The following is a 14,317-nucleotide window of genomic DNA, read 5'->3' on the forward strand; positions in this document are numbered from 1 at the left end:
TGCTCTGTAGTCTAGAAAGTGCCTCCAGGCAGCCTGCTGAGGAACGGGGGTCACTTTATTCACCTCTTCTCAGAGGCCACAGTCCTGCACTGGCTGTTGCACAATTTCAAAAAACAGTTGTTTCATTAATTTTGTCCAGTTTTCTAGTTGTTTACAGCAGGTGGGTAAGTACAGTCCAAGTTATTCTATCCAGGTTACAAAAGCAGAAGTTGACATCATTCAATTTTAAAATCAACAATTTTATAATAGTCCTTATTTTGGGAATACAGGGCAAGGAAAGAGATTGAATACCAGGAACTGATGTTTCTTTTAACTGGAGGAGTAAGTCTTAAAAGTGCTGAGAAAAATCCTGATCCAACTTGGCTACAGGACAAAAGCTGGGAGGAAATTTGTCGTGCAAGTGAATTTCCTGCCTTCAGAGGACTCAGGTAATTGTTTAAATTTGATGATTTATCATTGAATGGCAATAGGTAAACCTGTTCTTCAATTTAGTGATTTTTAAATGGTCCTATAGCTGTCTGGTTTCTACTCCTTGTTCAACAATCTCTTTTAAGTTTTTCCCAATAAAAAGAATAATTCTTAAGCTTTTTTCCATTAGGCAACATTTTTGTGAACATATATATGAATGGCGAGAAATCTATGACAGTAAAGAGCCACATAATGCTAAATTTCCAGCACCAATGGATAAGAACCTAAATGAACTGCAGAAAATAATAATTCTTCGGTGTTTAAGACCTGATAAGGTAAAAGACCAATGTGTTCTATTTGGAACCCAGATAATTTGTCAGTTATGAAGTGCTAGGATTAAAGTTATTGTTATTTGATTCTTTAACTCTCAGATTGATTATCCAGCTTACAGTTCATTGAGCTCCTTGGATTTAGATCTGTGGGTTTACTGTTTTCCTCAGTTTGGGAATATTTTTGGTTATTATTTCTTCAAATATTATTTCATCCCACCCAGGATTTCAGTTGCATATACATTAGATTGCCTAATGTGATGCTAATGTAATATAATGTAATTGATACTTTGTTAATTATTTTTTAAGCCTTGGTATCTCCTTGCATCAGTTTGGGTAGTTTCTGTTGCTCTCTTTACATTTGTTGATTTCTTCTTTTGTATTGTCTAATCTGCTACAAATCCCTTTCCCATTTTAATTTTAGTAATTGTATATTTCATCTCTAAAAAATTTGTTTGGTTCTTTTTTTGTATCCTATTTCTCTTTTTATCTGCTAATATTTTCTTTTAAATAGTTGAACACAGTTATAACTGTTTTAAAATTACTGACTACTAATTCCATCATTTCTGGATCTGTTTCTATTGACTGATTTTACTTTTAGTTATACATGATATTTTCCTGCTTCTTGGCATGTCTAATAATGTTTGATTGGATATTGGACTTTGTGAATATCACATTGTTGATGAGTTAGATTTCATTTTCCTGTAAAGATTGTTGAGTTCTGTCCTGCTAGTTCAGGGATCAACAAACACCTGTGGGCCAAATCCAGCCCCACGACCTCTTTGGTCCATCCCATGAACTAAGAATGTTTTTTATATTTTTAAAGAGTAGTTTTGACTGGGCACAGTGGCTCATGCCTGTAATCCCAGCCTTTGGGAGAACAAGGAGGACAGATCACTTGAGGTCAGAAATTCAAGACCAGCCTGGCCAAGATGGTGAAACCCTGTCACTACTAAAAATACAAAAATTAGCCAGGCATGGTGGTGCATGCCTGTAGTCCCAGCTATTCAGGAGGCTGAAGAAGGAGAATCGTTTGAACTGGGGAGGTGGAGGTTGCAGTGAGCAGAGATTGTACCACTGAGCTACAGCCTGGGCAATAGAGCGAGACTCCATCTCAAAAAAAAAAAAAAAGTTGCCTTAAAAAGAACATGTATCAGGGCACGATGGCTCATGCCTGTAATCCCAGCACTTTGGGAGGCCGAGGTGGGTGGATTGCTAGGTCAGGAGTTCAAGCTCAGGAAGCTGAGGCAAGAGAATCACTTGAACCTGGGAGGCAGAGGTTGCAGTGAGCCAAGATCGAACCACTGCACTCCAGCCTGGGTGGCAGAGCGAGACTCTGTCTCATAAAAAAAAAAATAATAAAATAAAAAAGAACATGCAACAGAAACTGTATATGTCCCACAAAGCCTAAAATATTTCCTATCTGGCCTTCTACAGAACATTTGTCAACTTCTGTGGTTATGTAGTTAGATTACTGAAGTTTGAATTGTTCCTTTCAAATATTGTTTAAGATTTGTTAGGACTGGTCTAGAATAGCCTTTATTCAATGCGTAGTTTAGCTCTACCAAAGTGCCACCCGTCTGGGGCCTTTACCGAATTCTCCAAGCGATCACTAAGGACTCTCTATGGCTTTTGGGAACCTGAATGAGTCCCAGCCTTCATGAACAGTGGTAGTTCCCCAGATCTCCTGGTTACAGCATCTCAGATGCTCTTTCCTTAGTCTCATGCATACACACCATAGTGTTCAGCAAGGATTCAGAGGTACTGTGAGCAGATTTCTGAACTCTTCCTGGATAGTTCTATCCTACTTAGAACTCTGCAACTTCCAGCAGCCTTGGCCCCTTTGTAGTCTTTTCTTGTTTTCCCAACTCAGTGTCACTGCATTGCTCTGCCTTAATAACTCTCCCTGTTCCACAGTGTAGCATACCTCCAAGAAGAAAGCTGAGAGAATAGCATTCAGTTTGTTTTCTTTTTCTGAGTGATTACAGTCCTACACCACCTATTGCTCCCTGTGCAAAAATGGTGGTTTCATTAATTGTGCCTGTTTTTTAAATTGTTTGTGGTGGTAGGGTATATCCAATCCCTATAACGACATCATAGGTAAAAGTAGAAAATGGCAGAAAATTTTGTACATGTCACAATTTTATTAGTTCAAACATGCACAGAAATTTTTCCAAAGGTGAGATAAGTAGGCTGATACCAATGTTCACAAATTCAAAAAAGGTGATCATAGTATTACAAACGGATAATTTTGTAATAGAAAGAAAACAAAAAACCATGTTCATACATCTAGTTTAAACTTTGAGTAATGCTAAAAAATTATTCATAACAAATGTTAAAGCAGTAAGGAAGACTTTGTTCAAGACTATCACAGTAGGAAAGAGAGCTCAGGCTTAGTTCCAAATACAGCAGACACAGTTGGGGATTTATAGTCAAGGAGCAGGGTGGGGGGAAATTAATAAGAAGAGACACCAAGGGTAGGGGGATTTCTTGCTACCCTGACCTAACAGAATTCTTGCTGAAAGCAGGCCAGGGTGATGAGATACCACCTGGGTGATGGCAGGGTATGAGGAATTTGATCAGATATGGAGAGTGATCAGATGTAGAGGGTGGGGGACTCTCACTAAACTGGCTAGCAGGATTCTTGCTACAACTGGGCTCTTGAAGACAAGGCCTCATAGAAAAAGCGGTTCAGAGGAGCCTGCCTAACTAAGGTTTGTTTGAGGAAAGAATCTTTACCAGTAAGTCACTTCACCTACACCATGAAAAATATGAAGGTGTTGAAAGTGATTGCAATAGTCCCTTAGTTTCTTCCTTCTTTTTTTATGTTTTAAATTTATTTTTATTTATTTATTTTTTTTATTATTATTATACTTTAAGTTTTAGGGTACATGTGCACAATGCGCAGGTTAGTTATATATGTATACATGTGCCATGCTGGTGTGCTGCACCCATTAACTCGTCATTTAGCATTAGGTATATCTCCTAAAGCTATCCCTCCCCGCTCCCCCCACCCCACAACAGTCCCCGAAGTGTGATGTTCCCCTTCCTGTGTCCATGTGTTCTCATTGTTCAATTCCCACCTATGAGTGAGAATATGCGGTGTTTGGCTTTTTGTTCTTGCGATAGTTTACTGAGAATGATGATTTCCAATTTCATCCATGTCCCTACAAAGGACATGAACTCATCATTTTTTATGGCTGCATAGTATTCCATGGTGTATATGTGCCACATTTTCTTAATCCAGTCTATCGTTGTTGGACATTTGGGTTTGTTCCAAGTCTTTGCTATTGTGAATAGTGCCGCAATAAACATACGGGTGCATGTGTCTTTATAACAGCATGATTTATAGTCCTTTGGGTATATACCCAGTAATGGGATGGCTGGCTCAAATGGTATTTCTAGTTCTAGATCCCTGAGGAATCACCACACTGACTTCCACAATGGTTGAACTAGTTTACAGTCCCACCAACAGTGTAAAAGTGTTCCTATTTCTCCACATCCTCTCCAGCACCTGTTGTTTCCTGACTTTTTAATGATCGCCATTCTAACTGGTGTGAGATGGTATCTCATTGTGGTTTTGATTTGCATTTCTCTGATGGCCAGTGATGGTGAGCATTTTTTCATGTGTTTTTTGGCTGCATAAATGTCTTCTTTTGAGAAGTGTCTGTTCATGTCCTTCGCCCACTTTTTGATGGGGTTGTTTGTTTTTTTCTTGTAAATTTGTTTGGGTTCATTGTAGATTCTGGATATTAGCCCTTTGTCAGATGAGTAGGTTGCGAAAATTTTCTCCCATTTTGTAGGTTGCCTGTTCACTCTGATGGTAGTTTCTTTTGCTGTGCAGAAGCTCTTTAGTTTAATTAGATCCCATTTGTCAATTTTGGCTTTTGTTGCCATTGCTTTTGGTGTTTTAGACATGAAGTCCTTGCCCATGCCTATGTCCTGAATGGTAATGCCTAGGTTTTCTTCTAGGGTTTTTATGGTTTTAGGTCTAACATTTAAGTCTTTAATCCATCTTGAATTAATTTTTGTATAAGGTGTAAGGAAGGGATCCAGTTTCAGCTTTCTACATATGGCTAGCCAGTTTTCCCAGCACCATTTATTAAATAGGGAATCCTTTCCCCATTGCTTGCTTTTCTCAGGTTTGTCAAAGATCAGATAGTTGTAGATATGCGGCGTTATTTCTGAGGGCTCTGTTCTGTTCCATTGGTCTATATCTCTGTTTTGGTACCAGTACCATGCTGTTTTGGTTACTGTAGCCTTGTAGTATAGTTTGAAGGCAGGTAGCGTGATGCCTCCAGCTTTGTTCTTTTGGCTTAGGATTGACTTGGCGATGCGGGCTCTTTTTTGGTGCCATATGAACTTCAAAGTAGTTTTTTCCAATTCTGTGAAGAAAGTCATTGGTAGCTTGATGGGGATGGCATTGAATCTGTAAATTACCTTGGGCAGTATGGCCATTTTCACAATATTGATTTTTCCTACAGATGAGCATGGAATGTTCTTCCATTTGTTTGTATCCTCTTTTATTTCATTGAGCAGTGGTTTGTAGTTCTCCTTGAAGAGGTCCTTCACGTCCCTTGTAAGTTGGATTCCTAGGTATTTTATTCTCTTTAAAGCAATTGTGAATGGGAGTTCACTCATGATTTGGCTCTCTGTTTGTCTGTTATTGGTGTATAAGAATGCTTGTGATTTTTGTACATTGATTTTGTATCCTGAGACTTTGCTGAATTTGCTTATCAGCTTAAGGAGACTTTGGGCTGAGACAATGGGGTTTTCTAGATATACAATCATGTCATCTGCAAACAGGGACAATTTGACTTCCTGTTTTCCTAATTGAATACCCTTTATTTCCTTCTGTTGCCTAATTGCCCTGGCCAGAACTTCCAACACTATGTTGAATAGGAGTGGAGAGAGAGGGCATCCCTGTCTTGTGCCAGTTTTCAAAGGGAATGCTTCCAGTTTTTGCCCATTCAGTATAATATTGGCTGTGGGTTTGTCATAGATAGCTCTTACTATTTTGAGATACATCCCATCAATACCTAATTTACTGAGAGTTTTTAGCATGAAGCGTTGTTGAATTTTGTCAAAGGCCTTTTCTGCATCTATTGAGATAATCATATGGTTTTTGTCTTTGGTTCTGTTTATATGCTGGATGACATTTATTGATTTGCGTATGTGGAACCAGCCTTGCATCCCAGGGATGAAGCCCACTTGATTATGGTGGATAAGCTTTTTGATGTGCTGCTGGATTTGGTTTGCCAGTATTTTATTGAGGATTTTTGCATCAATGTTCATCAAGGATATTGGTCTAAAATTCTCTTTTTCGGTTGTGTCTCTGCCTGGCTTTGGTATCAGGATGATGCTGGCCTCATAAAATGAGTTAGGGAGGATTTCCTCTTTTTCTATTGATTGGAATAGTTTCAGAAGGAATGGTACCAGTTCCTCATTGTACCTTTGGTAGAATTTGGCTGTGAATCCATCTGGTCCTGGACTCTTTTTGGTTGGTAAGCTATTGATTATTGCCACAATTTCAGAGCCTGTTATTGGTCTATTCAGAGATTCAACTTCTTCCTGGTTTAGTCTTGGGAGGGTGTATGTGTCGAGGAATTTATCCATTTCTTCTAGATTTTCTAGTTTATTTGCGTAGAGGTGTTTGTAGTATTCTCTGATGGTAGTTTGTATTTCTGTGGGATCGGTGGTGATATCCCTTTATCATTTTTTATTGCGTCTATTTGATTCTTCTCTCTTTTCTTCTTTATTAGTCTTGCTAGCAGTCTATCAATTTTGTTGATCCTTTCAAAAAACCAGCTCCTGGATTCATTAATTTTTTGAAGGGTTTTTTGTGTCTCTATTTCCTTCAGTTCTGCTCTGATCTTAGTTATTTCTTGCCTTCTGCTAGCTTTGGAATGTGTTTGCTCTTGCTTCTCTAGTTCTTTTAATTGTGATGTGTCAATTTTGGATCTTTCCTGCTTTCTCTTGTGGGCATTTAGTGCTATAAATTTCCCTCTACACACTGCTTTGAATGTGTCCCAGAGATTCTGGTATGTTGTGTCTTTGTTCTCGTTGGTTTCAAAGAACATCTTTATTTCTGCCTTCATTTCGTTGTGTACCCAGTAGTCATTCAGGAGCAGGTTGTTCAGTTTCCATGTAGTTGAGCGGTTTTGAGTGAGTTTCTTAATCCTGAGTTCTAGTTTGATTGCACTGTCGTCTGACAGACAGTTTCTTATAATTTCTATTCTTTTACATTTGCTGAGGAGAGTTTTACTTCCAACTATGTGGTCAATTTTGGAATAGGTGTGGTGTGGTGCTGAAAAAAATGTATATTCTGTTGATTTGGGGTGGAGAGTTCTGTAGATGTCTATTAGGTCCGCTTGGTGCAGAGCTGAGTTCAATTTCTGGGTATCCTTGTTAACTTTCTGTGTTGTTGATCTGTCTAATGTTGACAGTGGGGTGTTAAAGTCTCCCATTATTATTGTGTGGGAGTCTAAGTCTCTTTGTAGGTCACTCAGGACTTGCTTTATGAATCTGGGTGCTTCTGTATTGGGTGCATATATATTTAGGATAGTTAGCTCTTCTTGTTGAATTGATCCCTTTACCATTATGTAATGGCCTTCTTTGTTTCTTTTGATCTTTCTTGGTTTAAAGTCTGTTTTATCAGAGAGTAGGATTGCAACTCCTGCCTTTTTTTGTTTTCCATTTGCTTGGTAGATCTTCCTCCATCCTTTCATTTTGAGCCTATGTGTGTCTCTGCACATGAGATGGGTCTCCTGAATACAGCACACTGATGGGTCTTGACTCTTTATCCAATTTGCCAGTCTGTGTCTTTTAATTGGAGCATTTAGTCCATTTACATTTAAAGTTAGTATTGTTATGTGTGAATTTGATCCTGTCATTATGATGTTAGCTGGTTATTTTGCTCGTTAGTTGATGCAGTTTCTTCCTAGCCTCGATGGTCTTTACAATTTGGCATGATTTTGCAGTGGTTGGTACTGGTTGTTCCTTTCCATATTTAGTACTTCCTTCAGGAGCTCTTTTAGGGCAGGCCTGGTGGTGACAAAATCTCTCAGCATTTGCTTGTCTGTAAAGGATTTTATTTCTCCTTCACTTATGAAGCTTAGTTTGGCTGGATATGAAATTCTGGGTTGAAAATTCTTTTCTTTAAGAATGTTGAATATTGGCCCCCACTCTCTTCTGGCTTATAGAGTTTCTGCCAAGAGATCAGCTGTTAGTCTGATGGGCTTCCCTTTGTGGGTAACCCGACCTTTCTCTCTGGCTGCCCTTAACATTTTTTCCTTCATTTCAACTTTGGTGAATCTGACAATTATGTGTCTTGGAGTTGCTCTTCTCGAGGAGTATCTTTGTGGCGTTCTCTATATTTCTTGAATCTGAATGTTGGCCTGCCTTGCTAGATTGGGGAAGTTCTCCTGAATAATATCCTGCAGAGTATTTTCCAACTTGGTTCCATTCTCCCCGTCACTTTCAGGTACACCAATCAGACGTAGATTTCGTCTTTTCACATAGTCCCATATTTCTTGGAGGCTCTGTTCGTTTCTTTTTATTCTTTTTTCTCTAAACTTCCCTTCTCACTTCATTTCATTCATTTCATCTTCCATCACTGATACCCTTTCTTCCAGTGGATCACATCGGCTCCAGTTCTCGAGCTTTGGCTTTCAGCTCCATCAGCTCCTTTAAGCACCTCTCTGTTTTGGTTATTCTAGTTATACATTCATCTAAATTTTTTTCAAAGTTTTCAACTTCTTTGCCTTTGGTTTGAATTTCCTCCTGTAGCTTAGAGTAGTTTGATCGTCTGAAGCCTTCTTCTCTCAACTCGTCAAAGTCATTCTCTGTCCAGCTTTATTCCATTGCTGGTGAGGAGCTGCGTTCCTTTGGAGGAGGAGAGGCGCTCTGCTTTTTAGAGTTTCCATTTTTCTGCTCTGTTTTTTCCCCATCTTTGTGGTTTTATCTACTTTTGGTCTTTGATGATGGTGATGTACAGATTGGGTTTTTGGTGTGGATGTCCTTTCTGTTTGTTAGTTTTCCTTCTAACAGACAGGACCCTCGGCTGCAGGTCTGTTGGAGTTTGCTAGAGGTCCACTCCAGACCCTGTTTGCCTGGGTACCAGCAGTGGTGGCTGCAAAACAGCGGATTTTCGTGAACCGCGAATGCTGCTGTCTGATCATTCCTCTGGAAGTTTTGTCTCAGAGGAGTACCCGGCCGTGTGAGGTGTCAGTCTGCCCCTACTGGGGGGTGCCTCCCAGTTAGGCTGCTCGGGGGTCAGGGGTCAGGGACCCACTTGAGGAGGCAGTCTGCCAGTTCCCAGATCTCCAGCTGCATGCTGGGAGAGCCACTGCTCTCTTCAAAGCTGTCAGACAGGGACATTTAAGTCTGCAGAGGTTCCTTCCTTCTTTTTTTAAAAAAAATTTTACCGTTTTAGTAAAGTCTCACAAGGAACATTATCGAATGCTCTGTCTCTGAGTAGATTTAAACAGAGGCCTACATAAATGTTTTATTCCTTACCCTGATTCCCAAAGACCTTTGTACTTGGTTAATATTCATCTCATTCTTCCCTGATAGTTGTGTGTGCATATGTGTCTGTGTATAGACATACACAGTGACTCTCACTAGAGAGTCACTTTAAGTCCCTGGAACCCCTAAACAATGGTTTATTCATTATTTTATCACCAGTAGCCTCCCTTGTTCATGGCGAAAACTTAATAGCTTTGTATCTGGGAACAGCTGCCTATTTGCACTTTACAGAATGGCTCCCTGATGGGCAGTAGAGATATTGTTTCAATACCACATGTAGGGTTTTTGCTTTGTCTGCCATGTTTGGAAGCCTGTGCTTATATACCATGGCACTTACCCCATTAGAGTGAACAATAATTGTCGGCTTATTTTTTAGGATCTCCCACTAGACTATGAGCTTCTTGAGGTCAAGATTCATGTGTTATTTTGCTCTATATTGGCAGGATTTAGAGCAGTGTCTGGCAGATGGTAGAAGCTCAACAAATGTCTATGAATTAAGTTGAATTGAATTGAGTTAAACTAAATGGAATTAAAGCCTATATTATTCAAGCCTTCTACTTGTTTCCCTCTGTTCTCCAGAGAAATAAAACAACAGGGGAGGGGAATTGATTGATTGATTGATTGATTGATTTTCTGAAAGGAATTGGCTGGTGTGATTGTGGACGCTGGTGAATCTGCACGGTGAGCTGGCAGGCTGGAAACTCAAGGAGGAGTTGATGCTGCAGCTCAAGTCCAAAGGCAGTTTGCTGGCAAAAGGTCCTCTTTCTCAGGAGAAATCAGGCTTTTTTCTTTCTTAAGGCTTTCAACTGATTGTATGAGGCCCACCACGTTATGGAGGGCAATCTGCTTTACTCCAAATCTACTAATTTAAATATTAATCTCATCCAAAAATACCTTCACAGCAACATGTAGACTGCTATTTCACCAAATATCAGGATATCATGGCCTCCCAGGCCATCTTTGGCTCATTTATATAACAATTCAATAGGTTAAAAATGGTATCTAAGTATAGTTATAATTTGTATTTTTCTTATTATGAGTATTAGAGTATAAATGAAGCTGCTGTAACAAAGGGACCTAAAGTACAGTGGCTTAAATCAAATAGAAGTTAATTTCTCTCTCTCCTAACAGCTCAGAGGCAAATGATTAAGGGCTGACAGGGAAGCTCAGCTTCTGAGATCACCCAGAAACTCAGGTTCTTTCATGCTTACAGTGTGGTCCTCATCAGCAAAATGGAAGCTGGCTTGTGAACACTATGTCGAAAAGAAAAGAAAGTGTTGAAGGCAAATAGCTTCCTTAAAATATAATCTGGAAGATCCATACATAATTTCTATTTGTATCTCTCTGGCCAAAACTTAGTCACATGGCCACATTACCTGCAAGAAATGCCAGGAAAACTTGGGGTTCTAATACCAAACAGAGACAAATAAGTGGGACAATATGCAATCTCTGCTATAATGAGTGACATTGAGCATCCCTCATATGTTTAGGATCAATTTGTACTTCATTTTCTCTAAGCAGTTTGTCTCCTTTGCCCATTTTTCTTTTGGATAGTCTTCTCCTAGAAATGCATATAGTTTTTATTTATTAGAGAAATTAGTGCTTTGTCTATGATGCTACATGCTTTTTTTGACCATTAGGCTCAAATTGTATTCTTTGTTGTTTTTCAATAATATTCAAATCTGTTATGTGAAATAAAAGTTGCTCTTAAGATCATATCTTTTCTCTTCAACAGATAACCCCAGCTATAACAAACTATGTAACTGACAAACTAGGGAAAAAGTTTGTAGAGCCTCCACCATTTGATCTGACAAAGAGTTACTTGGATTCAAATTGCACCATTCCCTTAATTTTTGTTCTATCTCCAGGAGCAGATCCTATGGCCAGTAAGTGCATATACTGTAAACTTTTAAGAAATTATAAATAAAACATCTTGCTCAATACTCATTTCTTATATGATTATAAATCAGTTAGTAAATCCGATATTTACAGAGAAACGTAACTAGAATTTTTCATTATGAAACACCTATACATAAGGCACTTTTTTATAATTTTAGAGTAAGTAGTGTGACCGTTTTTTTGTGCCTCTCATAGGCCTGCTGAAATTTGCAAATGATAAATCTATGTCTGGAAATAAGTTTCAAGCTATTTCACTGGGACAGGGACAAGGACCGATTGCAGCAAAAATGATTAAAGCAGCAATAGAAGAAGGAACTTGGGTGTGCCTACAGAATTGCCATCTTGCAGTGTCCTGGATGCCCATGTTGGAAAAAATATGTGAAGATTTTACCTCTGAAACCTGTAACCCATCCTTTAGGCTTTGGCTGACAAGCTATCCATCTTCGAAAGTATGTTTATTTCCTTATAGAGTTCAGTACATTTACTTAGCTATCTGTAAATCTTGTTTGTTTTGTTTGTTTTGTTTGTTTTGAGATGGAGTCTTACTCTGTCTCCCAGGCTGGAGTGCAGTGGCGCAATCTCGGCTCACCGCAACCTTTGCCTCCCGGGTTCAAGCGATTCTCCTGCCTCAGCCTCCCTAGTAGCTGGGATTACAGGCGCATACCACCATGCTCGGCTAATTTTTGTATTTTTAATAGAAACAGGGTTTCACCATGTCAGCCAGCTTGGTCTCGAACTCCTGACCTCAGGTGATCCACCCGCCTCAGCCTCCGAAAATGCTGGGATTTCAGGCGTGCACCACCATGCCTGGCCAGCTGTCTGCATATCTTAATCAAGCCTCAGATGCTTAACCTTAAGAGGTTTTTAAAATATTTCTGGAGTCCTCCATTATGCCTGTTTTTTAATCCACTAGTATATGCACTTTTAGAACCACCACTTGCTATCTTGTATAATGCTCTCCATTTATTTTGTCTTAGTTCCCAGTAACAATTCTACAGAATGGAGTAAAAATGACTAATGAACCTCCCACGGGTCTTCGGCTGAATCTCCTTCAATCATATCTCACTGATCCAGTTTCTGATCCTGAGTTTTTCAAGGGATGCCGTGGAAAGGAATTGGTAATTTCATCTTTTGGAACTTTTAAAATGTGTTTTATAGTGATCAAATATAGAAGTGTAAAATTTTATTTAATAATGCTTTTATAAAATTTTTATTTAATGTTTTTAAAACTTTAAGCATTTCCTAACAAGACAAAAATTGTACTTATCTTGTTCACCATTTTATTCAATAGTTTGTGTTCCACTTCCCACATAGTAGACATCGAAATAAATATTTGTTAAATGAATGAATCTTAGTTGGTAAGCCAAAGCCCAGTAATGTTTTTGATTAGGACCTGAGAGTAGAAATCTATTTTCCCATTGTTTATTCTTTTTCAACAAGTATGTGTGCCAGGCCCTCTCCTAGGTAGTGTAGATATAAAGCAATGAGAACAAAATAGACAGACAAAGAAATCTGCCTTTATGGAACTTAAATTCTAGTAATAATGTTAAGCATATTAATAGTGCTTTTTCATGTATCCACCTCAAACAGTTTTGTTTACAGTACTGGAGACTTTAAGGGTCCCAGTACAGAGTACTCATTTCCCTGCCTGAATTCTTACCAATTGAGAAACAGGGAAAAGTATAAATGTATGGTAACCAAATTATAAGCTTAATTATTGATATAGGCTAGATTGGAAGATATAGCTTATATCTGTGAACAAATGGGTTTTATATTACTGAGCCCTAAAATTAAGCAAATTTATCCACCCAGAAGAGTAAAGGAAAACCCAGGTCCCTGTAAGAAGCTCACTTCTAAGAAAGAAAAGGGAGAAGCTGGGCTGAGCATATCTGGTTAATTTTCCCCAAGTTTACCAGTCAGGTAGGTCACTCCCTTCTCCTGCAGCAAGTGAGTACAAGAATGGAGAAAAGTCCAGCATGTTACATTATTAATTGGGCACATGAAACATTACTGAGGGAAAATCATCCCCTGCCCTCACCCCAACATGTACTATTTATCATATTTGCATGTTTGAGCTAGAAAAAAATGATATTGAAGGTAAAATAACTAAATTCTTTGAAAGTCAGGTATTTTCCCTCTGCTTAATGATACTTTCTGTGTACCCTAGTTCTGCGCCATAATTTTGTTTGCAAATCTTAGAACAAGAGAGGATATTTTGTGGTTTTATTTAGAAAGAGAGCTTAGTAGAATGGAGAAGATAGTATGGTGTCTGATCCCCATCCAGAGTTTGAGCTCCTGCAATTAGAAGAGCGAGGGCAAGACAGAGAGAAGGGAAATTTTGAAAGATTCTAAGCTCAAGCAGAGCAAATTTGGGACTCAGATTATTCAAATAAAAATGGTGCTGAGTTAGAGAAGAAGCATTCTCATTCCTTGTGTATTACAACATTGAGCAAGCCACGTTGGCACCATAAGTATTGGGATTTGTTGGGATACCTAAAGTTAGTATCCTTGTCATGTATCATCATTTTTGTGATGAACAGTGGTAGTAGGTAAGGCTTCACTAAGCAACTTCTCTGGTAGTACAAACAAATGAAAGCTGGGGTAAGAGAAGTAAAAGAATGTAAATGCCCTGTGACATGGGTTCTTAGTATGCATCCGATTCTCCTAAAGGGCTTGTTCAAACACATCTTGCTGGGTCCCATCCCCATAGTCTCTAATTCAGTGGGTCTGGGGTGAGGCTTAAGAATTTATAGTTCTAACAAATTCCCTGGTGATGTTGATGTGGCTGGTCCTGGAATCACACGTTGAAAACCATTGCCTTCCAGTTTCTGCAAGTGACTAGTTTGTAGACATACTGAAATTCCACTGAGGCTTCCAGAAATAGCTGGAATGCCTTTCGATAAGGCTAATTTCTGACAATTAGGCCAGCAATAATTTGAACTTTCATTACTTGGCCATTAAAAGTAAATAAGGTCTTTTTAGTCACAGGTTGTTGATATCTTGGGCATTTGAATTACCTAACAATGATAAGACATTCGTTGTCAGTCTATAGATCTGTCTGCTGTACTCTATTCTCCTTAAGCGCAGGGATACGTTTCTGTATCTTCACTTATTTATTCAATAAATATTTATTGAGTACCTACTAGGTGCAAGGC

The 14,317-nt window shown here is 38.8% G+C and overlaps 1 protein-coding gene across 1 annotated transcript in view; it reads left to right on the forward strand.

Moving 5' to 3' along the window:
- Positions 1–14,317, forward strand: part of DNAH12 (dynein axonemal heavy chain 12) — a 269,687-nt gene that overhangs the window by 227,194 nt on the left and 28,176 nt on the right. Inside the window, exons 63-67 of the mRNA XM_063661044.1 lie at positions 270–428; positions 599–743; positions 10,999–11,149; positions 11,358–11,611; positions 12,140–12,280. Coding sequence (XP_063517114.1) covers positions 270–428; positions 599–743; positions 10,999–11,149; positions 11,358–11,611; positions 12,140–12,280 — 850 coding nt within the window. The remainder of the gene's footprint in view (positions 1–269; positions 429–598; positions 744–10,998; positions 11,150–11,357; positions 11,612–12,139; positions 12,281–14,317) is intronic.

Source organism: Pongo pygmaeus, chromosome 2, assembly GCF_028885625.2.
Source record: "Pongo pygmaeus isolate AG05252 chromosome 2, NHGRI_mPonPyg2-v2.0_pri, whole genome shotgun sequence".
NCBI lineage: Eukaryota > Metazoa > Chordata > Mammalia > Primates > Hominidae > Pongo > Pongo pygmaeus.